The 24,579-nt window shown below is 30.0% G+C and overlaps 2 protein-coding genes and 1 long non-coding RNA gene across 3 annotated transcripts; 2 read left to right on the top strand and 1 right to left on the bottom strand.

Annotated features, from left to right (window-relative positions):
- Window positions 1–3,151: 3,151 nt before the first annotated feature.
- Window positions 3,152–5,971, top strand: LOC7456195 (succinate dehydrogenase [ubiquinone] iron-sulfur subunit 2, mitochondrial). The gene is made up of 2 exons (XM_002298547.4): window positions 3,152–3,894; window positions 5,502–5,971. Exons 1-2 carry the CDS (start codon window positions 3,206–3,208, stop codon window positions 5,668–5,670), a joined length of 858 nt encoding a protein of 285 aa, XP_002298583.1. The 5' UTR covers window positions 3,152–3,205; the 3' UTR covers window positions 5,671–5,971.
- A 10,371-nt stretch (window positions 5,972–16,342) lies between these two features.
- LOC18095337 (uncharacterized) lies at window positions 16,343–17,963 on the top strand. The gene is made up of 2 exons (XR_002980057.2): window positions 16,343–16,874; window positions 17,122–17,963. It is a non-coding gene; the product is annotated as an uncharacterized LOC18095337 (long non-coding RNA).
- Window positions 17,964–18,965: 1,002 nt separating this feature from the next.
- LOC7467681 (uncharacterized) lies at window positions 18,966–21,472 on the bottom strand. Its single transcript, XM_002300037.4, has 4 exons — window positions 20,945–21,472; window positions 20,402–20,576; window positions 19,424–19,701; window positions 18,966–19,321 (listed from the first exon to the last, which is right to left on the bottom strand). Exons 1-4 carry the CDS (start codon window positions 21,377–21,379, stop codon window positions 19,217–19,219), a joined length of 993 nt encoding a protein of 330 aa, XP_002300073.2. The 5' UTR covers window positions 21,380–21,472; the 3' UTR covers window positions 18,966–19,216.
- Window positions 21,473–24,579: the final 3,107 nt, after the last annotated feature.

The raw sequence follows: 24,579 nt of genomic DNA, 5'->3' as shown, positions 1-24,579 counted from the left end.
TAGAGCTGTATACTTGCACCATCACTTATATTATTGATGTTAAATTCTCAAAAAAAAAAAAAAAAACCTTAATTCAAAAGGAGAAATTGACATGGTGGTAGTTGTAGACATGTATGTATATGTTTTAGAGGAATTATTTAATTTAATATATTGAGAATTGTGCTTTTTCTTTTTATATAAAGATAGGATTTGTGAATATTTTTTTATAATGGAGTCCAAAATTATTATCATATATGTCTACAAAATTTAAATGAGTATACCTATTTAAATCTACCTAATTATTGTCATAAATATTCTTATTATATCTGATATTTTTATTTTTCAATGAAGGTAGCGATATCAACTGAAAAAATAAAAAACATAACGCAGATTAAAATTATAGTTATTAAATCCGGTCTAGAATTGACCCAGCCAAGGAGCCGGGTCTCGGTTCAAACGGATCGACTCGGGTCAATCCGAAAAAATTAAAAAATAAGATGTTTGAGGTTTTAATACCTCACATGAAAAAGTTAAGAAACAATCCATTTATGTTGTGAATAATGAAATATAAAAAATTATTTTTAAAGAATTTTTATCTCATATTAGAAAGATATTATCTTCTCCTTTTAAGTTGTATTTAAACCAAAAAAATTTCTTATCCCACATTAAAAAAAAAAACACAACATTCTTCTTAGGAACATAATATATATATATATATATATATATATATATATATATATATATATATATATATATATATAAACGCGCTTCCAATCTCACATTAGAAAAATAAAATCTTTTTCAGTTGTGTATATATAATGAACTTTGATATGTTAGTTATCAACATGGAAATGATAGTAGGCTTGGGGTATTTTATCAAACTAGCATAGTTTGATAGAAGTTTTTGGAAAATAGCATAGGAAAGAAAAGTACTTGAAAAATAGTATGGTTCTGACTCAACCACCGTTGAGAAATGCGGTTTTTATTAACAACTGCTAAAGGTAATAGCGATTATAAACAGTCATCATCCTCATTAGTGTTTTATTAAACAACCGCTATTATCATTAGTGGTCGTTTAGAACCGCTTAGCAACTGCTACCGAAAATAGTGGTTGTGTCCCATACTCATTTTCAACAAAATATCAAACAAGACTTATAAATTATCAAACCTTAAACCCATAATTCAAAGTGTGATATTTTAATATCATTTTTATTTGTTAATTATAATCTCAAATTAATACGTGTGTTTTTTAAATATTGTTTTTATTTTTGCATCTTTTAAGTTGTTAATGAATGATTTGAAATTTTAAACAATTTGTTCACATGTTTACCTATTTTTTTACGATATTAAATCATGGTTATATAAACCAAGTATGAAAATGCATAATATGTAAGACAACTTAAAATCAACATGACAATGAGCAAAAATAATATTACAAAACTAGTAATAATAAAAATAACTCTTAACTAGAAAAATAACACAACATAATAATACATTTAAGCCTATTTATGTCTTATGGGACAATGGGTGGACGGACTGGTTTCATCAATAGCACGACTTCTACCTATATGTGTAGTCTCATCCTCCGAGACAACATCATCTAGGCTCAATGTCTCTCCTAACATGTAAAGTGTAGTACGACATATCTCGAGCCAGGAAGATGTATAATAACGAGCAAGTCCATCATCAGAAGAAAGATCACAAAGATCAGTCACAACACGTCGTTTATCATGTAGCAATTGTCCAACCTAATATAAAACAAATATAAATTATGGATTCATAAATAAAATACAATGATTTCGTCAAAGCCTATAAAAAATAATGAATACTTACAACATTCTAAATCTGTTGTGCATGTGGCTTATATTCTATCTCCTCGCATGAAGAAACTTACAATATTTTTTTTCTTGAGGAGCAATGGCGATGGAGGAAAAGAGTTATGCTTTTATAAACATCGTAAATTGCGGTTTTGTCGCGGTTTTGTTATGAAACCGTTATTTTGAATCGCGGTTGTTAAATAACTGTTATTCTGAATAACAGTTCCTTAACAATCGCGACTCAGAATAGTAGTTAGGTAGAAACTATGTTATTTTCTAAAAAAAGAAATTAAAAATATGTTATTTACTCTTAATTGTTTTTAATTATGTTAATTTTCAAAAAAAAATTATAAGCTTGCATATATAAAATTGAGCCGAGAAAAAAAAAATCTGTTTTCAGTAATAATTTGTTTTTGCCTCTTGACTGAAGCTACTACTATAGCACTCATGCACTTTTTCTTTAGCGTTGAAATTCCAAAATGATTTGAGCCCCTCTCCAGCGGTTGCAAATTGCTATTACAGGTGGAAGCATTATGGTGAGCACACGCCTCAGCAAATCATATATGCAAAGCAAATTTGGCTTCTCCATTCCCTTTTTTAGGCACAAAGCCAAATGACTGCTCCGCAACAAAACCACGTCACGCCATTAATCACTGGCCCATAACTCGCCACTAATCACCGGCTCATAACTCGCCACATCATCACCTTAGTTGAAAAGTCCAGCTAATCCACGACACCAGATTAAGAAAAAAGGTAAGCCTCAGATTAGTCCCCACCATATATAGTTTCTCAATTAAGTCCCCAAACTCATGACTTATATCAATTGTGTCCCTCATCTCCATGCACCATCTCCTTAATCTCCGTTCTCTTCAAGTAAGAAAAAAAAATTTAATTTTTTTTTTTGCTAAAATTTAATATGTTTTGGATCGTTTTGATGTGTGCTAATGTCAAAAATAATTTTTAAAAAATAAAAAAATATCATTAACATGCATTTCAACAAGAAAAATTATTTGAAAAGTAACCGCAACCACACTGTTAAACATAAAAACAAGAAAACTTTAAAAACAATGCATTTGTCACTCTAAGTAATTTCCTAATTAATCCTAATTTTTTTGAGGTTTCAAACAACAACTTAATATATTCTTAACATCGTCTTCAATTACTTTGCAAAAGGATCCGACTGATAAGGGTATAAGGATGGCAAGACGGTTTATGAAGGACTTAATCGAGGAAATATATATAATTTGATGGCTGATATGAAGTGTTTACTAAGTAAAATTATTAACCTCTAATCTCCCACTTTCTCAATCCCTAAACTACCCTTCTCTAATATATTCCCATCCGATAGACAAGCATTTCTTTCATTTGCCCGGTAACAATCTCGCAGCAGGAAAAAAAAAAGAGCAAAAATGGCAACTGGGTTGCTCAAGAGAGGAGCCATTTCAACGGCTAAGATCTCATCATTAACCTCAAGATTTATACCATCTCGCCTCCAAGCCACGGCGGCGGCGGCGGTGGCAGAAGCCAAACCAGTTGAGCAGCCAACAAACCCTACTCAACCACAACATCTGAAAACATTCCAAATCTACCGATGGAACCCAGACAACCCAACCAAACCAGAGCTCCAAAACTACGAAGTAGACCTGAACAAGTGCGGTCCGATGGTGCTAGATGCTTTGATCAAGATAAAAAACGAGATCGACCCAACGCTGACATTTCGTCGATCATGTCGTGAAGGAATTTGTGGGTCCTGTGCAATGAATATGGATGGGTGTAATGGGCTTGCTTGCTTGACAAAGATTGATAAGTCTGGACCGCCTAGTATGATCAATCCGTTGCCACACATGTTTGTGATCAAAGATCTGGTTGTGGATATGACTAATTTTTATAATCAGTATAAGAGTATTGAGCCTTGGTTGAAGAGGAAGAATCCACCACCTGTTAAAGGGAAGGAGATTCTGCAGACTAAGAAAGATAGGGCTAAGCTTGATGGGATGTACGAGTGTATTTTGTGTGCTTGTTGTAGTACTTCTTGCCCTAGCTATTGGTGGAATCCTGAGTCTTATTTGGGCCCTGCTGCTTTGCTTCATGCTAATAGGTAATTTATCTTTTTTTCCTTTGATTTTATCGGTTCCTTTTTCTTTGTTTGTGCTTTTATATGTGTTTTCTTTATTATTTTGTTGGGTTTATGTGTTTTTTTCTGGTGACTTTGATTTGTTTGCATTATGGACACTCTTAAATCTGAATTTTCTTTTTCCAATTGAATTGAGATTGGTAATCACTATTTTGTGTTGTGTTTCGGATTCAGTCTTTTTTGGGTGTTATTTTCTCTTAGCTATCTTAGCTATCTTTTTATTTTTTTGAGTGGTTGATTTTTGTGGATTAGCATTTGTGTTCACTTTAGAATTTACTTATTTATTTATTTATTTTAAGTTATTGGTTTCGTATATTAAGGAATAGGATTTAGATTTTGGGGATGAGTTTTTTGTTAAATTGAGGGATGCTAATTTAAATGGTAAATGGAACTGTTTTGGAGTAATGAGGGAACGGTGAGAAGTTCGTGGTGGATTAGCAAGTATATTGCTTCTTCTTTTTTAGCAAGAAATGGGAATCAATAAAACTTTATCTTTGATGATTTAAAGTGCGGAAATTTGGTTGAGTTCCTTCAGAATTTAAGGATGGATTTTTAGTAATTGAGATATCAAGGTGTTTGAAGATGGAGATTCTTCAGCTATCAATATGGATTTTAATATGGATGCATGCATTTAGTTTTATTCAAGATTTGGTTTGTTTTTTCTAGAGAATGAGAAATTCTGCTTTTTGAATTATTTTGTCGAGCATGCATAATTTACCATGCTACAACCTGGAATGGAGGGTTGTGTTATAGAATTTCTTACATGCCTGCTTTTTGTTTGCCTCTATTTGCTTTAGAAACAATTTCTCTAATAGATTTTTTTCTTAACTTGACACCACTCATTATGATCGATTTTATGTCATTGTGTATCCAGTCTCTACACAACAATAGTTGCATTCATAGATTCTGTTCTATGCTTGGAAAACCTCCAATCATGAGTCATTTCTTTATTGTTTGCTGAACGTCTTTATTTGTTACCCTTGATGTTTCTTTATTCTCATTCTTCAAAGGAATAGGTGGTTGTGTAAATGCTATCTTCAAGTGTTGATGTGCGACAAATAAGTTTAGCATTAAAAAGGAAAGTTGAAATGGCTCCTCTATAATAAAGACCATCTAAACCCTTGTACGAACTTGAGTCGGTCAAAGATGGAATATATTTGTAAGAACATAATATGAAAACTTAATTCTTGGAGAACACTAGTAGAAACTGGTGTCATGCTGACTGACTGGCTGGTAATCATGAGCTGATGCCCTATGCCTGCTTCAAATATATTGTTTGCAAACATGCTAGTAACTAGTAGGCCCAATTAAATTTCTTACTTCTGTTCTTAACTTTAAGTGTGATTCGTGACTATGTTCTAACTGTGAGTTGAAGTGATGATGTCTGTTGAACTTATTCTTGATCACCAAAATCTGAAATAAATGAACTCGTCACTATCTGTTCCACTGATTGTGAACTGTGTTATTTAAGTGTGGATGCAACTTAGCGGGCATGCTTACAAGGAAAACTATCTTTTACCAAGACAGTAGGAAAGTGCTGACTTCTGCTGTAATTCTGCTGGTACATGCAGGTGGATCATGGATAGCCGTGATGAATATACCAAGGAGCGCCTGGACGCAGTCAATGATGAGTTTAAGCTCTATCGTTGCCATACCATATTGAATTGTGCCCGTGCCTGCCCCAAGGGATTGAACCCTGGGAAGCAGATTCAAAATATCAAGAAGCTTGAGCGGAGCTAGGAGGTGGTGCATAAGTGTCCTGATTGAAGAAGCTTGAGGATGTGCGCATCTGACCAAGTTATTCTGAAATATTCTTCTAGGGACCGATAAACATTGTGCTTTGATTAATAAAGATATGCACTAATTGTATTGTTCATTTTTGCGTTTATACTTGGAATGAAGCGTGTTGTCTGTCTCTTAAAATAAATGTCTTTAGAACGTCTTGGTTTTATGTATGGGTCTATTGATTTCAATTTTGTTAAGCTCTGTGCAACAGATGGCTTTTATTTGGCAAATCAAGTGTTCATTGCTTGGCTTGTTAGAGATTTTCGACGTTATACGGTTGGTTGACAGGCCAAAAGCTTTAGAACTGTTGGGAGAATAATGCTATTGCAGTTGTTGTACAACTGTTTTAAAAATGTTTTTGAAATAAATTAGTTTTTATAAAAAATTAATTTTTTTTTTAATATTTTTAAATTATTTTGATAATTATAATCACCCTGTTTTGTTTATGTCGCTTTTTTGAGTTTTCTACTTGTCCCATAACTATTGTGTCATAGACGGTTTTATTTGATTAAGAAAAAAAAAAGAGAGATAATAATAACAAATGAATAATTTTTTTTTTAAAAAAAAGCGATGACAATGGAAAAACCACGGTTATAATAATATTTAATTTTTAAATAATTAAATATAAAAAGATAAAATGAGACAACAAAAAAATTAGTATGACTTAACCTAGTTAGCATAGTAGATATATGTAATTTGAGGTTTAAAAGGCAAGTCAATTTGAATTAATTCGTCAAACTCGTATTCTAAATTATAAACTGAGATAACCCAATATAAAAGAAATAGAAGAAAATCACAAAGCAATTTTTTTTTTTAAATAATGTCGAACGACAAAACTGGAAAAGAAATTAAGTCAAAAAAATAATGTCAACCCCCGTTAACTTTTTTAATCCATGACCCAAGTTATGAAACCAGAAGTATCATACATGGAAAAACTATAAAGCTTAATCCTCAAGAAATAAAACGTTGAATGATAAAATTGGATATAAGTAAATAAATCACACAAAAAGATTCAAAATACAAAATAATAATTAAAAGAATGAGGGTTAAAATCAAAATAAAAAAATAAATTAGAGGACAACAACAAATTTTTAATTTGAGAGTTAAATTGAAAAGAATAATAACCTTAACAAAAAGATTAAAAAAAAATCTAAAGTATCAAAACCAAATTGTAAAAAACAATATACCATAAATTTGGATTGAGTGATGAAATTAAAAACCAATAAAACTTGTATAAAATGACAAAAAAAAATCACAAATCAAAAGAATAAAGATCAAAATAAAATAAAAATATATATAATAAAAGAAGTGAAAAAAGATGTCAACCTGCGTTAACTTTCTAAACTTGCAATGAAGATATTAAGATTGGGATAACCTGACAGATCATTATTCTAAAACCCGACTTGGGGTTGAACTCGTGATCCAGGTGATTCAGGGTCTAGGCATGACTAAGTTTTAACAACAGGGGGAGAATTGACCTAGTATGATCTGGTCAACAAGCCATGTTGACCCATAACCCAATTAGCCTTTGAAAAACCTAGTAAAAACCCATCGACCTTTTTCTTTTTTAAAATGATGTCATTTCTACATGTTTATAAAATAAAAAAAAATAGGGTGACTCGGGTTTAACCGGGTCGACCCATTTGATCTGTGACCCAAGACTTACCCTGGATTAACCCATGAGTTGGGTTTGAAATCATACGATAGATAACTTTTAAAACACATGACACATTTCATTAGACCGAAAGTATCATGCATGGAAAAACCAAGAAGTCTAGTCCTTCACAAATTAAATGACTAAAGATCAAATCGGGAAAAAAAAAATAAATTGCATGAAATGAACTAAAATTAAAAAAAAAATAGCAAATCAAAGAAGAAGGATAAAAATCAAAATAAAAATAAATTAGTGGGCAAGAGCAATCCTTTAATTAGATGGTTAAATTGAAAACAAAAAAATAACAAAAGAAATAAAGTAAAAAATATGAGGATCAAACTAGAAAAAACAAAAAAACAAAATACAACAAACTTGGATTGAAGGGTGAAATTGAAAACAACCAAAACCTTAACAAAAGAAACAAGGAAAAAATAATAAATTAAAAGAAGAATGACCAAATTGAAAAATATTATATTTGAAAACTTAGAACTGAGGATTAAATTGAAAATAAATAAAACTTTTACAAAAGAACCAAGAAAAAAAAAACAGAAATCAAAACAATAAGGACCTAATTGAAATGAATAAAATATGACAAATTGAAATTGAAAGACTAAATTAAAAAAAAAAAACAAAACTTACAAAAGGGCAAAAAAAAATATTAAAAATCAAAAAAATAAAGACTAAAGTTGAAATTCCAAAAACAAATAGAACAAACCTATATTTTTAGAGGAGGAGAGAGAAAAGAAGTGGAAAAAATAGCTCATCGGTGAACTGCTTCATCGTTGTTTACACGTGCTATACCAGAAGGAAAAGGATGTGGCAACACGTCTAATGACACAACAAAAGGCCTGGTTCAGCCAATAGGAGGTGCCGCATGTGTCAACAACTTTTATCTTTTTTTAATTTATTAACCGATATTAAAAGACCAAATTGCCTTCGGTTGTCTTAAAATTAGCATAAAAACCAGTGTGAAAAGACTGAAATGACCCTACACACATATTTTAATTTTTTCAAGCTAAGAGCAAACCTGTCTTTTAACTATTTTCCAAGGATTGAAAAGAAAAAAAAAAACCCACCAAGTTCAAAAAAAACTTGTACTATGCAAAAAATTCAAAAAAAGAGAGAACAAATATACCCTCTAACTAGTTCAAAAAAAAACTTGTACCATGTAAAAATTTCAAAAAAAAAAAAAAGAACAAATATACCCTAAAAAAAATGTGTTGAATGACTAAGGGGTCGTAAGAAAAGATAAAAGTACCCCCAATACCGAGGCATACTGTTTTTTAAGAAGAGCAAAAACGTAACCACATTATTATAGTGAATAGTGATTTGTGAGTTAGTATACAATGAAAAATTGTTTTTTTTTTTTGTTATGAGGTGATGTTTGGTTGCATTTCAAATAACATGAATTTTTTTTAATTGAAAAATAAAAAAGATGGTGTTTATGCTTCATAAAATAAATTAAGAAACATGAGCTAATAATTTGAAAAGAATTTGTTAATACTAATTAAATATTAAAACGAGAAGTTGGTCTTCATAATAAAAATAAAAAATAGATTCACATACAAATATTTTACTCATACTTTTTATTTTATTTTATATGTTTTCATTTATTTTATCTCGGAGGTTAATTATTTTAGTTTAGAAGTTAATTATGATTACTAAGAACAAATGACTTTTGTTTTTATAAATGGATTGTATAAATACAACTTATTTATATAAAATATAAAAAGAAGAAAAATTAAAATAATATAATTGGAGTATTAAGAAATAAAAAAACAATTAAAAAGATTAATTATTGTTTTTTTAAGTTAAACTAAATAATTTAAAAATGAGAGATAAGGTATTAAATAAAATAAAATTTAATAAGAATAATGAAAATAAAAAATTAAATAACAGAGAGGTTAGGTGATGTTGGTTCTGGATACCAACCCCTGTTACTAACTAAGCAAGAAAAGGTCGAAGCACTCCTAGTCTTTAAAGAGTGTGTTTGACAGTGTAGTTGCATGTGCTTTTCAAATAACTTTTCGTGTCAAAATGCATGCCAATAATGTTTTTTCATTTTTAAAAATTATTTTTGACATCAGCACATCAAAACGATCCAAAACGTACAAACCATATTAAATTTTAGCAAAAAAAAAATTTTAAATTTTTTGAGAACGCGGGTTGAACCGCGTTCCCAAACGCTTCCAAAATTCCAAATCTAGGCCTGCAAGCCTAGTTGATTAATTATTATTTTTTTTAAAAAAAGAGTGTACGAAGTGTTATTCATCCCATATTTTTAATGAACAATCCAATCACCTACATTGCGTTATGAGTACGATACCAAGTTAATTTTTAACACAAGATAAGAAGATATTAGCAATATGGATGTGTTTTTAGGTATCATGAATTTTCTTAATTGAAAAACAAAACGATAATATTTACACTTCATAAAATATACCTCTTTCTCACATGTCTGTTACTCTTTTATAAGTCAAAATAGGGTCAGTATTGTTAGAAGACTTTTAAAGTAAACTTGCCTTTAGAAAATATTTAAAGTAATAAATCAAGAGAAATATTAAATATTAAAGCAAAAATCTAATCTTCATAATAAAAAACAAAAGATAGATGTATAGGTAAATATTTTATTCATACTATCCATTTTATTTTATCTTAAGGGTTAACTTTAGTTGCTAAAAACATACGATTTTTATTTTTATAAATGTATCTTACAAATACAACTTATTTATATAAATATAAGAGAAAACATTTAAAGACAAATTATAATAATATCTTTGGAGCATTATAAAATTAAAAATAAATAAATAAAAATACTAATTATTATTTAAAAAAATTTAACTAAACAATTTCAAAGATAAAAGAAAAATTATTAATTAAAATCTAAAAAACAACTAAGGAAATGTACAAAAAAAAAAAAGGTTAGGCTTACTTGCTGGTTGAATAAACTTTTTTTAAAGCAACCCCACTTTTTGTTTAAACCAATGACACATCATTTGTTATGACAAATGACCTGTAACCTACTGGATAATTTTCCGGTCACCTTTGATGATTGTGAAATTAGGGTCCAAGTTTTAGGGTCTGAGAAACCTGTTTTCAACTTGATTTCACTTGAAAACACTTTAAAAACATCATATGAATCTCAATAAACTCATTTCAACCCTAAAACACTCCCTCTAATCACTCTATAAAGTAACAATTAAATGAATAAAAAAGAATTTATAGTGACTTACTTTTTTTTTTGCATGATTAAAGAGAAAAACCACATGTATTGAACTCTTTTTTTTAAAAAAAAAACTCATTAAAACTAAGATTGATTTTTTAGTAGCCGAAATATAACTATCAAGGATGAAAGTGAAGTTTTTATGCCAATATAAAAATGGGATACTTTTTTTTTTAAATTTAATCTTTATTTTTTTAATTTTTTTTAACGACAACCTAAAACTTTATTTCACAAAGTAAATCTTGAATTTATTATTATAATACTCCTCGACACTTCATATATGTGATAACAATCAAATTAAAAGAAATGTTATAATACTCCTCGACACATAACAATCAAGTTAAAAGATATATATATATATATATATATATATTCCATGTTAATATAACTTGGAAGGATGGAATTGCAAAATACAAAATATTCGTTATACATATGAACCTTGCAGTCCTCCTCAGAATTGAGTTTAGTTGAACAATAATTATTATTGTTCCTTCTCCCCCAACTCTTTTAGTTTATTACTAAATGATTGGTTGTGCTACATTGTTCATCAAAGCAAGATTTTCTTTAACATAAAAAAAATGCCTAAGTAGTGGGAACTTTTTGGCTTGGTCATTAAACTTAGTATAGTGGATGAAGCTTGAAAATTCTCAACTCAACTCTTTACCTAATTTAGATTTCAATCTAAATTATATGAAAGTTGTTTCAGTATGACCTCGTCGACTTGACGGGTCTAAATAGAAAAAAACAATCTAAAAAAAAAAACAAATAACCAACAAATAATGTCCAGATGTGCAAGTCTAAAAGTAACATGAACGATCAATAAAACCATGATTTAGCCTTAAAAATTATCTCAAGTTGATATTTTTTAACATTAAGATAGAGATATATTAGATTAACTTAAGTCAACCTGCTAATCTGTAACTCAGGTTCATCAACTCAATTAGGTTCAATAATATATTTTTATAATTTAATTACACGATAATAAAATATAAAGACTATAAACCCTGATATATTTGTGTAAATTAGGGATGTAAATGTGCATGGTTATATGAATTTCGTGATTGGTCATTAATTTGGTAGTGAGAACATAAATTCAAGAATTTAAGTATGATTAAACTCCAATCGAAAGCATGGAAATTGGATAAGTATGATTAAACTCCAATCGAAAGCATGGAAATTGGATAATGATGCGTCATAACATAAAATGAGCTAATATGAACAATTGAGAAATTGGGAAACAAAGTGGCATGGACATGAAATTTGTTATAAGAAATGGTTGATGATTAATTATAACTAATTAAGTTTAAATAAATTTGGTGTTGATTTAAATACCCTTATAGATACAAGGAAGACATCCGGAAAGAGACTCGTTTTCATGGGAGCATATATATATTTTTGAAATAATTTACAAGGTAGAAGGCTCGAATCCTTATTTGAAGCTTTATATATATATATATATATATATATATATATAGGATAAATGATATTAGTAGGAATTACATCTTTAGGACGAAAATGAAATAAATTGGAAACGATGTCTGGCGCTAGGCCAGGTCCTCTTCTATCTTCTTTTTTTCCTTTTGAATTTTAATATTTTTTTTTAATTATTATGGATATGATATAAAAATAATAATACTAATAACAATAAAAAATCAATTCAAATTGTTTTTTTATATTCTTAAAATTCTTAAATTGATTTTGAACATGTTATGACATTTTTTTAACTCTTAGTCATGCATAAAATATGAACATACTATAAATATATTTTATGCATAAATGAAAGTTTAAAAAATTCATAAATATAATAAAATCATGTTGAAAATATATTTAAAAAATTTAAGAATAAAATTTAAAAATTTGAATAAATTTTCATTATTAATGGTATTGTTATTTTCATATCATATAGATAATAATTAAAAATAATTATTAAAATTCAAAAGAAAGGGATAGAAAAGGACTAGGCCTAGCGCCTAACCCACCAATAGCGTTTGACTTTACTTTATTTTTTAATTTATTATATTTACAATAATTTTAAATCTAATTTCATTTGATTAGGCTATAAAAACATTTAATTGAAAGAAAAAAAAATCTTAAAAATGAGAAAATGGTAGTTCAATGTTTATGAACAGTAAAGCACCATAAAAAAACTCTAGATCTATTAGGTAATAACTAGTTTTTATGCCTGCACTACACAGAAAGGGACCAAAAAAATTTTAGATGTGAAAAAAATTTCTAGATCTTAGAAAATTCTTTGATATTATTATCACATCTAAAAATAAAATCATTTTAAATTTTTCTCATAATAATAATTTTTCTTATTAACGTATCAAACACAAGGTTTTTAATTGGAATTTTTTTTTTGCTTTTAAAAAATCATTTTGTAATTTTTATAATAAGTTAACTAAAAAAATATCAAAATAACATGTTCATATTTTATGTGTAATTGAAAGTTAAAATAATCATAAATATGATAAAATCATATTCAAAATCTATTTAGAAATTTTAAAAATAAAAATGATTTGAATTGAATTTTCATGAACAATTTATTATCATCATCATTATTTTTATTTTTATGTCATATATATAATAATTAGAAAACAAAATTAAAATTCAAATAAAAATTTGTAATAATATTTAAAAACCATGTCAAAATTATAAAGTAAATGAATATGATAAATTTATTTAGAGTAAAAAAAACAAAGAAAAAAAATCATCTACACTCTTAATAAAAAAAAATAATTTATTATCAAGTGGTTTAAACAAATAACAGTTAATTACCCTAAAAAACCTCAGATAATTATAATTTTAATTATAGAGCTCATACTTGCTTTTTTTTTTTTAGTTTAACGTGGGTGTCCGGGCCAGCTTGCGTGCACCTCGACTAATCCCACGGGTCCTGAAGTTAACGACCATGTAAGCCTCCAGTGGCCATCATATGAGCAACCACATGGTTTGAACATGAGACTACAGAAAGAGGAAACCTCTTGATCCCAAGTTCTTATCACTGGTCCACCACTGGATGGTTTCATACTTCCTTTTTAACTTGGATGGACACCTGATAAGTGCTAGATGTCCAATTTCATATATGTGATAACAATCAAATTAAAAGAAATGTTATAATACTCCTCGACACATAACAATCAAGTTAAAAGATATATATATATATATATATATATATTCCATGTTAATATAACTTGGAAGGATGGAATTGCAAAATACAAAATATTCGTTATACATATGAACCTTGCAGTCCACCTCAGAATTGAGTTTAGTTGAACAATAATTATTATTGTTCCTTCTCCCCCAACTCTTTTAGTTTATTACTAAATGATTGGTTGTGCTACATTGTTCATCAAAGCAAGATTTTCTTTAACATAAAAAAATGCCTAAGTAGTGGGAACTTTTTGGCTTGGTCATTAAACTTAGTATAGTGGATGAAGCTTGAAAATTCTCAACTCAACTCTTTACCTAATTTAGATTTCAAATTAAATTATATGAAAGTTGTTTCAGTATGACCTCGTCGACTTGACGGGTCCAAATAAAAAAAAATCTAAAAAAAAAAAACAAATAACCAACAAATAATGTCCAGATGTGCAAGTCTAAAGGTAACATGAACGATCAATAAAACCATGATTTAGCCTTAAAAATTATCTCAAGTTGACATTTTTTAACATTAAGATAGAGATATATTAGATTAACTTAAGTCAACCTGCTAATCTGTAACTCAGGTTCATCAACTCAATTAGATTCAATAATATATTTTTATAATTTAATTACACGATAATAAAATATAAAGACTATAAACCTTGATATATTTGTGTAAACCCCAAGATATTTGTGTAAATTAGGGATGTAAATGTGCATGGTTATATGAATTTCGTGATTGGTCATTAATTTGGTAGTGAGAACATAAATTCAAGAATTTAAGTATGATTAAACTCCAATCGAAAGCATGGAAATTGGATAATGATGCGTCATAACATAAAATGAGCTAATATGAACAATTGAGAAATTGGGAAACAAAGTGGCATGGACATGAAATTTGTTATAAGAAATGGTTGATGATTAATTATAACTAATTAAGTTTAAATAAATTTGGTGTTGGTTTAAATACCCTTATAGATACAAGGAAGACACCCGGAAAGCGACTCGTTTTCATGGGAGCATATATATATTTTTGAAATAATTTACAACGTAGAAGGCTCGAATCCTTAGATATATATATATATATATAGGATAAATGATATTAGTAGGAATTACATCTTTAGGACGAAAATGAAATAAATTGGAAACGATGTCTGGCGCTAGGCCAGGTCCTCTTCTATCTTTTTTTTTTTCCTTTTGAATTTTAATATATTTTTTAATTATTATGTATATGATATAAAAATAATAATACTAATAACAATAAAAAATCAATTCAAATTGTTTTTTTATATTCTTAAAATTCTTAAATTGATTTTGAACATGTTATGACATTTTTTTAACTCTTAGTCATGCATAAAATATGAACATACTATAAGTATATTTTATGCATAAATGAAAGTTTAAAAAATTCATAAATATAATAAAATCATGTTGAAAATATATTTAAAAAATTTAAGAATAAAATTTAAAAATTTGAATAAATTTTCATTATTAATGGTATTGTTATTTTCATATCATATAGATAATAATTAAAAATAATTATTAAAATTCAAAAGAAAGGGATAGAAAAGGAATAGGCCTAGCGCCTGACCCACCAATAGCGTTTGACTTTACTTTATTTTTTAATTTATTATATTTACAATAATTTTAAATCTAATTTCATTTGATTAGGCTATAGAAAGATTTAATTGAAAGAAAACAAATCTTAAAAATGAGAAAATGGTAGTTCAATGTTTATAAACAGTAAATCACCATAAAAAAAAACTCTAAATCTAATAACTAGTTTTTATGCCTGCACTGCACAGAAAGGGACCAAAAAAAATTTAGATGTGAAAAAAATTTCTAGATCTTAGAAAATTCTTTGATATTATTATCACATCTAAAAATACAATCGTTTTGAATTTTTCTCATCATAATAATTTTTCTTATTAACGTATCAAACACAAGGTTTTTAATTGGAAATTTTTTTTTTGCTTTTAAAAAATTATTTTGTAATTTTTATAATAAGTTAACTAAAAAAATATCAAAATAATATGTTCATATTTTATGTGTAATTGAAAGTTAAAATAATCATAAATATGATAAAATCATATTCAAAATCTATTTAGAAATTTTAAGAATAAAAATGATTTGAATTGAATTTTCATGAACAATTTATTATCATCATCAATATTTTTATGTCATATATATAATAATTAGAAAACAAAATTAAAATTCAAATAAAAATTTGTAATAATATTTAAAAACATGTCAAAATTATAAAGTAAATGAATATGATAAATTTATTTAGAGTAAAAAAAACAAAGAAAAAAAATCATGTACACTCTTAATAAAAAATAAAATTTATTATCAAGTGGTTTAAACAAATAACAGTGAATTACCCTAAAAAACCTCAGATAATTATAATTTTAATTATAGAGCTCATACTTGCTTTTTTACTTGGATGGACACCTGATAAGTGCTAGATGTCCAATTTCTGAACGGAAACTTCCTAGCATCATGAATTTTCCTGCAGACGCTTCTATGTTCTCTCAACATGTACAAATGGTGTCGGACATTGGGTAAACGTGGCAAGGATAGAACCACAGCCATGAAAAACATGATGCCAACGATTAGGTGGCATGACAACATTTTAACAAGAGAAAGATTGACAGGTCCTCTAATGGTTTTTGCTTTATTAAGATAATAATGATACATAAAAAAGTCTGCTAGTCACGCACGATTGTCATGATTCATTTTCTATCACTGGAAAGGAAATATAGATGCAGACGCAGAACAAAATATAGCTTTGTACTCAACACAGTTATGGAGTGATCTGTTCATATATTCGGAAACACTTGTATTCAAGAAATATTCATAGCTTCCAAGTCATATTATAATAGGTTAGCTCTCTCATGCCTCAACTTGAACTGCAGATCATAGGCCTATATAAACCTTGTAAATCAGAGAACTTCATCTACTAAGCAGCTAATCTTCTGCGGATCATTATTGCTTCAATGAAGTTCTTGGGAATAACTTGGATATTAGTCTTCATAATGGTTCCGAGTACAGACTTTGTCCAAGCAAGCTCTCGCATCTCGCTTCTCCTCAGCTCTGTCGACCTTGGGCCGCCAACACCACGGTTTGTAACTGTAGCAGGTAATTAATGTCTTAATTTAAGGTCCTTCTTTCTACTCTCCCTGAAACACTCCGACTCGAGTCCAACAAGTAAGAGCTGGCATGTGAATCATGTAAAAATGGAAAGATGTTTGCATTAATTGACAGAAATAAGACGTAGATCTTGAATGTTCTTCTTAAAGAACTAACGAGATGTAAACGTTAAGAAATATTGTGAATTTCGAAATTTCGAAACGGGCTACTAATAATGGACTTGATTCTTCTGCAGGATGTAACAATGACTGTGATACTGCTTGTTGCAATTGTGACATCAAGAAACAGCCGCCTCTGTGTGTGCAATGCTGCCAAGAAGACCCTTAATGACATTCTTGCCTGCTCGAAGATATGTGTTGCTGTTGCCCCAGGAATTGAAGCAGACAACCATACCCTGTCAGGATTTTTTCGTTTTTAACAGTTGTACAAATGCAAATCTTAGCTTCCAAGGAGATTAAAGACTAGCCATAGTAGAGCCGGCAAATGAGAAATCTTACCTCTACTATCCTCAAGCTGTCATGGTGTTGTGCCTTCATTTACCATGACTGGAGGGAAAGATCTTTTACCAATATGGATTTTATGCTCATTCGACTTACTTTTTTTTTAATTATTCACTCGACGTTGAACTCAGTTAGAACCTTGCAATCCAATATTAGAAGCTAGCACTGATGCTGAGAAATCTGTTTGTGAAGCTTGGAATTTGTTAATTAGTTCTAGTTTTATTTAACTTTAATATTTTGTTAATCTGGAAGAGGATCTTACAGCCTAATTAACAGCATAAAAAGAAAAGATTAATAGACAAAAATGGTATTGATTGCCATAAAAAAGGAAAGAAAGAAAAGGAAAGACCCTACCCTCCAAGAACAACTTCAATAGATGTCACCAGTCCTAATCTAAATGCTATTTAAATCATTTTTTCCTTTTATTTTTAGCATAATTCAAATTTTATATTGGGTTTCTTTTTCTATTTAGTACTCTGATTCTTTTAGCTTGTAAAGTTAAGTTTGTGGCTTATTCAGGGAGTAATAAAACCAGACCATATGAAAATTGTAATTTCAAGTCTGTCTTTTTTGTTTTCGTTCTCCGTGTACGTCAGCAGCCTTCCATGTACCTAACCCTACTGAAAGAATTCTGGCTCCAGTATTCAGCTCAAACATGGTGAATTGATTTCTCCACTTCGTTATATATATATAAAAAAGGAAAGGAGCCATGAATATGGAGGAAAGGAACGCTGAAAAGTAACATCATTTTATAAAGTAAGCATTAATGAACATAGTTCCAGGACTGGTCCTTGTTTATAACCCAGCTTATTGTGAAGTTATGAATGGGGTGGCGGGATGTCACATAATGACCGATTTCATGGATTAATTTGTATCTAATTCTATATAAAATCCAGATCAGGCTAGATTTTAGATTGAAAAATCACTAGGAATTTTAATTTTATCTAATTTTATATAAAACCCGGATTAGACTAGATTTTAAATCAGTGAATCACCTGAATAACATGTTAGTTTAGAATAGGTTTAATAACATTAATTAATGGCGGTATAAATGTCAAATTATTCCATTCATGAGGATTGTTTTGTTGCTTGTTAAAATTACACTAGTAAAATTAAACAGAAGTGGCTTTACCATGCCCTCTATTTCTACCAGATTTTATTTATATTTACTTGGGAAAAGATACCGGCGTGGTGGTTCCTTCGGCTTCAACTTACAGTAAATTAACTTCCCAGTTTTCACAGCGTGTTTGTACTTTGTATCTCTAGTATTAACGGTGGAACATGTCCTGTTCAAATATTTCAACCATCAAAAACCACACATCAAACAGGGAAGCAGCTGGATAGAGCACAGAGAATCACATGAATACGTTGAATGCCAGGAACAGATACAAAGGGAATTGCCAGCGATTACATTTAAAAGCACTTGAACTCTAAAGTCAACTTTCTGGTTCTCACAACAGAACCAAAACCATGACTCCGTGAGGCCTTTCACAGATCTGCTGCTAATATTGTCAACTATGGAAAGCATATGATAAATTGCATTAGTCAATGGCTACTGAAGAAGGCAGAATAGTAGTGATTGTATAAGCAAAACTTCATTCTTGTTGACCATGATAAATAGTAGTATTAGACTATTAGCATCATCAGTTCTCTTGATTGCATAAGCAAACGACACAATTATTGCACCAACTACATCTCAGCAAAATCACAACAAAAGTTCTTACAAAACCTTGAGAGTTAAATGTAGATCTTTGAGATCTACAGCTAAAGATAAAAGTAGTAGCACTGAAACAAACAATTGAGTTGAAAAATATCAACAGTGTACAGAGGTCATTTCCTGGAAAGGCCCAGGAAAACAGCAGCAGAGGAGATTTGTACCCTTAGATCAGCAATATCAATGTCATGACCACCTTCAACCAAACCCCATGTGTCAACCTGCAAAGCAAAAAACAGGGAGAAATCCATAAAGTTTCTCAAGTGTTTTTCTCTGTGTGAGAAAAGAGGGGAGGGTGAAGAGGAGAGATAAAGAACGAGAACCTGAAAATCTTCTTCGAGTCTGATAAGCTCAATAGCTTCCTCAATATCCAATTTCCCCTTAACAATTCCAACAGCAATTATTAAAGAGTGTGCTGCAGATGCAATTGCATCAATAACCGCCAATTGACAATCATCGGTTTGTTTTAGAAGGTTTTCTATTGCTTTCACTAGACCTTCCTCCTGCTTGCCACCAAAAAGACACGAGTGCACAACAGGCTTAAAGCCAAATTCTGATTTTATCCAACCAATTAAGGGATCAAATTTCTCCACCTGCCGTTCTGACAAAGAAAAAAAGAACAGAAAAGCAAGTTGTTACAGATATTTAGTGTTATTTAGATTAAACAAATATCCATGCATAAGACTACTGTTTACAATAAGTCAAGAATGCATTAGGTGGAGCAGAAATAGGATGACGATTGCACCAATTCAACTCTAAAAGTACTTTCTGGATCACAGATAGTTGCGCTTTATGCCAAAAATGAAAGCTCCATGATTCATAAGCATTTCACTGAACACATTAAAATTAATTTTAGGATGTATTTTCTTGAGAAACTTCAGCAAAAATATCTTCCTAGACAGTACTGGAAACAGCAAAAGAACAGTAGAATTTTCATTTTGATGTTTTGAAACCATTTAAGATATATACATCCATGCTATTGATGTTGAACAAAATGGAGCAGGTTATTAAACATTCACTGAAAGTACTAAATAGAAGCACAGACAACAACTCTATCCATAAAGAATTACAACAATAATGAAACCATTAAGTTGCCCTGTGATGGTGAAATATCTACTTACATTCAATTGAAGAAGAAAACATAAGACAAGAGATGGAGCTCTAAAAAAAAAAACTTACATTTCATGAAAGAACATGTCACCTACAGGAAATTGAAGAGACTAATTCAAAGAAAAAGCACAAACAATTAAATGATGAATCAAAACTGAATATAGCATCAGACTTGTGGATGAATAACATACCATAGACACCACTAGTGAGAACATTATCCTCAGGAGCACGACAGAATACTAAATCCTGACTAAATTTCTTCATCAAGTGTTCAATAATCTTCGGCCGGGTGAGTGGGACTCTGTCCAATGCAGTGCATGCAAGTTTCATGAGAGGCATTGTAAAAGGCCTGATCCCATCTGTTTGCTACAACAAGTAGCATTTCATTACTCCATCCAATCATTCACACATCACAAAATCAAAGAGGGAAAAGAAATGCGACTTTTGAATCGTTTCCATTTGACTTTTGCTGCCAAACGACACAGCAGAATCCCAAATAAAAGGAGCATATTTCATATCCAAAAACAATTCAATGAGATTGAATAAACCCCAAAAATCAAAGGCTGGAAATTGAATCTTGCTAAAAACCCAATTGAAAATGAATATCAGGGCTCCAAATCGAAGCAATAAAAAGAAGCCCTTTTGAACTACTATAATACACAAGTCAAGAAAGAAAAAAGAAACCCAATTCAGCTCTTACAAATCCAACAACACTCAATTGAAATAAAGCAAACCTGATAATCCCATTCAGCAGCAATAGCCTTAGCAAGAGCTAGAGTGGGCAACTTGAGAGGCCTTTTAGAAGGAGTTTTAAGAGTTCTATAATCAAGCATCACATTCCATCCATTCCCATCATCGGCTTCTCTTGTTGTCACTTGCTTATAAAACCTCTTGCCCACAATTGACCCTGTCATAGATGACATCGGCATTGTCACCGAAGATGAATCCTTTTCGCCTTTCACATTACAATTTGGAGGTCCCTTCCTCATGTATATATTGCTGTCATTACAACTGCTACTGCTATTGCTGTCGGAGTCAGCGAAAGTGAAAGAGGAAGAAGGGTTTTCGGATTGGACGGTGGCGATGGAGGTGAATTGGCGGGTAAGTGGTCTCAAGAGTTTAGGGTTTTTGATTGAGTTTAGGGTTTTGGTTATTAGTGAAGTTGCCATTTGATTCTTCAGCTGGAAATGGAACTGTGATTTCTAGTTAGGGTTTTGGGCATCGACTTTGGAGAAGCAGGGAGATTGAAAAATTGGACCGTTTTGTTTTAGATGACGCCTTTTTTATTTGGTCCCTATATTTGTATAAAACCGACAATCTTACCCTAGTTTTTAAGTTTTGGTCAATTTGGATCTTAATTGATAGGGTTGTAAGTAATCGATCTAAATAGCTTGAAATTGGCTCAGCGTATAAGAACACATTTTTAGATTTGTTGGAAAAAAACAAGCCAAACAAAAAGTTTACACGTAAGAATAAAAATTGAGTGATTCAAAAGGTTCTCGACGACTTACCTAAAACTTCTTTTATATATATATAAAATTAAAAAAAACTTTAAAACACGTGGGGAAGGAAAGCATTGTGCTTTCCCCACAAAACAATTTTCTTTGTTGGTTAGCGTGTGGGAAAAATACTGTGCTTTTTTATAAAACAATTTTTTTTATTAGTTATTATTATATTATTAAAAGAACTATAGCTTGGAAAATATTTGACTTACAAAAACGACATTATCATATTTGTATATTAAATGCTTTGAAAATTTACACTATTTTTTTTTGTTTTTTTCAATTGAGTCTTTTCTTCTTATCTGCAGTATGAAAGAATTTTACTTGCACAGACGATATCATGATGGTGCATTAAATACTTTAAATGCTTTGACAATTTACCATTGTCTTTTCTTTTTCTTGCACTCTTCGTTGCCTTTAGCTTTGGTTTTGTTTTTCCAGCAACTTCTCTAATTGGTGTGTGTTTGTTCTTTCTCTTTTAATTATTATGGTTTTTGTGGCTTTTTAATTTTATTTTATTTTAACTCTCGGGATGTTTGGCCTCTTTCCAATTGCTTTGAAGGGTTTGCTTCTTTCATTGCATTCAAGAGAACACTCGGTTTCCAGCAGCTTTTTGTTTGACTCCTGGTGATCAGAATTCCCAGGTTATTTCATTGCTCTTTGTCTTTCTTTTCAGCTGCTCTTTTTAATGTTGTTTTTTTCGGTGCGCATGGGTTGTTCATTTAGTTACTGGTGATAGAAATTGCCTGCTTATTTCATTGCTATTTGGTTTTCTTTTCATCCGGTGTTTTTAAAGTTAGTTTTTTTCTTCTTCTTCCTGGTTTTAATGGACTCTTTATATGTTTTGCAAGACTGTCTTTTTTTCATTGCACCTTAGACAATATTAGATTTTGCTCGAGCCATTTTGGTTTAGTCTGCATATAATCTACATTGCCAGGTTTGTTTTTCACTTCTGTCGAGTTCTTTTACTTTATAGACAAAATAAAATGCAAAGTTTCAGGAATCAGTATGTAAGCATCCAGCTACGCTTATATGCTGCTGGATTTTGCAGAATTGACCTGTGAACTTAAAGTCTCAGGAATCATAGAAAATATATAGATAATTAATTAATTAACCATGGTTGCAAGACTCAGTCTGGCCTGGCCTTGTATGTTAACATGGTGACTATTGACTCATGATCACGTCCGGCAGATGAAAAACCTTTTTTTTTTAACCAAAATGAAGTTGTTTTAAGTTTTTTCTAGGGAAAAAATAAGAGACAAAGGTTAGGTTAATCCGAAGTGTTTTTTATATATATCGCGCGGACATGCCACAAGATATTTTTGTTTTGTTCTTATTTCATGCCTCTCCATGTAAACTTATTTTTCAATGCCGTATTTTACCAGTTTTAATCCTGCATTCCTGCACTTTTTCTTATAAACTCTTAACATTTCTTAGAACATCTTAACATGCCAGCTCTGTTGTTTATATTTGATGTGAGATGATGTCGATTCTACACCAGCAATTCCAAAGAAACAACGCCTCTCCATTTCATCACTTGAAAATGTTTGCATCTACTATATCATTTAGTTCTCTGTATTGCTCCACTATCTCTTTGTTTAACAAAAATTAATTCAATCACAATCAGTTATATCATTCTCACTTTCTAATTGCCTTTTTTTTTTATGAACTCATATACTCAGCAACAATTACATCTTTATTTCTCATTTCTTATTTATCTTCAAAAATCTTTGATGTTTATTGCGTTAGAAAATATTTATAGCTTACAGTTACACTTAGCTTTTGCTGTAGAAAAAACTAGCATTCAGTTAATCAATGTTTTCTTATCCAACATCGCAAGCTGATTGGACGTTAAAAAACACAAAATATTTAGCTGTAAGCACTTTTGTTTTACTTGGATTTAACTCTCTTTATTTAACTTTTATAATAACTTTTATAATTTACCAATAACTTTATGAATATCATGTTTTTGCTGTATAATATTTTTGATTATCTTATCGCTGTTTATTATAATAATTAGAACCACATTTTACTTAAAATACCCGCAGCATCGCGCGGGTATCAAAGCTAGTGTGTGTGTGTGTGTGTGTGTGTGTGTGTAAGTTGTCCTGGTTATATTTTTCAAACTTTTTTTTTTTCAATTCAATTAGATATTAATGTAAATGAACCATAACTATGTAGTATTATTTCTGATAAATTAACCCCAAAATAGCATATCCAAATTATAAGAAAACCAATAAAAACGACAATTGCAGAATTTAAATCTTCCAAATTCTTATTTGTTCGAGTATGAAAATAAATCACTAGATTGATTCTTTGAACCCGCTTTCAAGCCACTAATCAACCAATTTTAAGACAAATGATCTCATCTTCTTATGTTTATTTCTGCTATATTGTTGTACATAAGAAATGAATCTCGATTTTTTTTATTGCAAATTTAAAAGCTGTTTTCTTTCACTCATATAACCTTTAAACTTGGAACGAGTATGACGAAATTAATGATACTTCTTTATCTTTTGAGTTGTTTTGTCGGATCGATTGCTTAAGACCTTTGGTCTCTACTCGGACCCGATGGAAAAAAATAGGATCACTTGTTATGGACTTGTTGAGAATGATTCTGATATAGTTCACGACCTATTAGAAAGTAGAAGACGCTCTGGTGGGATCCTCACGAATGAAAAAGAATTATTGTGAAGTAAAGAAAAACAAAACGATGAGATTATAGAAGTAAATATTCTCGTATTTATTGCTATTTCATTGTTCATTCTAGTTCCTACTACTTTTTTACATATAATATATGTAAAAACTGTTAGTCAAAGCGATTAATTTGAATGAAATTTCACTTTTTAGTTCTTATAATATCAAGA

The sequence above is a fragment of the Populus trichocarpa genome, chromosome 1, assembly GCF_000002775.5.
Source record: "Populus trichocarpa isolate Nisqually-1 chromosome 1, P.trichocarpa_v4.1, whole genome shotgun sequence".
Taxonomy (NCBI): domain Eukaryota; kingdom Viridiplantae; phylum Streptophyta; class Magnoliopsida; order Malpighiales; family Salicaceae; genus Populus; species Populus trichocarpa.
The sequence above is the reverse complement of the archived record's forward strand: the minus strand, read 5'-3'. Positions and strand labels throughout refer to the sequence as shown.

Excerpts from the sequence above, each read along its gene's own strand:
- LOC7456195 (XM_002298547.4), top strand. The coding sequence starts at position 3,206 with ATGGCAACTGGGTTGCTCAAGAGAGGAGCCATTTCAACGGCTAAGATC. Across the intron at positions 3,895-5,501 it reads GCTTTGCTTCATGCTAATAG|GTGGATCATGGATAGCCGTG; the intron begins GTAATTTATCTT and ends TGGTACATGCAG.
- LOC7467681 (XM_002300037.4), bottom strand. The coding sequence starts at position 21,379 with ATGGCAACTTCACTAATAACCAAAACCCTAAACTCAATCAAAAACCCT. Across the intron at positions 20,577-20,944 it reads CTGCTGAATGGGATTATCAG|CAAACAGATGGGATCAGGCC; the intron begins GTTTGCTTTATT and ends TACTTGTTGTAG. Across the intron at positions 19,322-19,423 it reads GACTCGAAGAAGATTTTCAG|GTTGACACATGGGGTTTGGT; the intron begins GTTCTCGTTCTT and ends TTTGCTTTGCAG.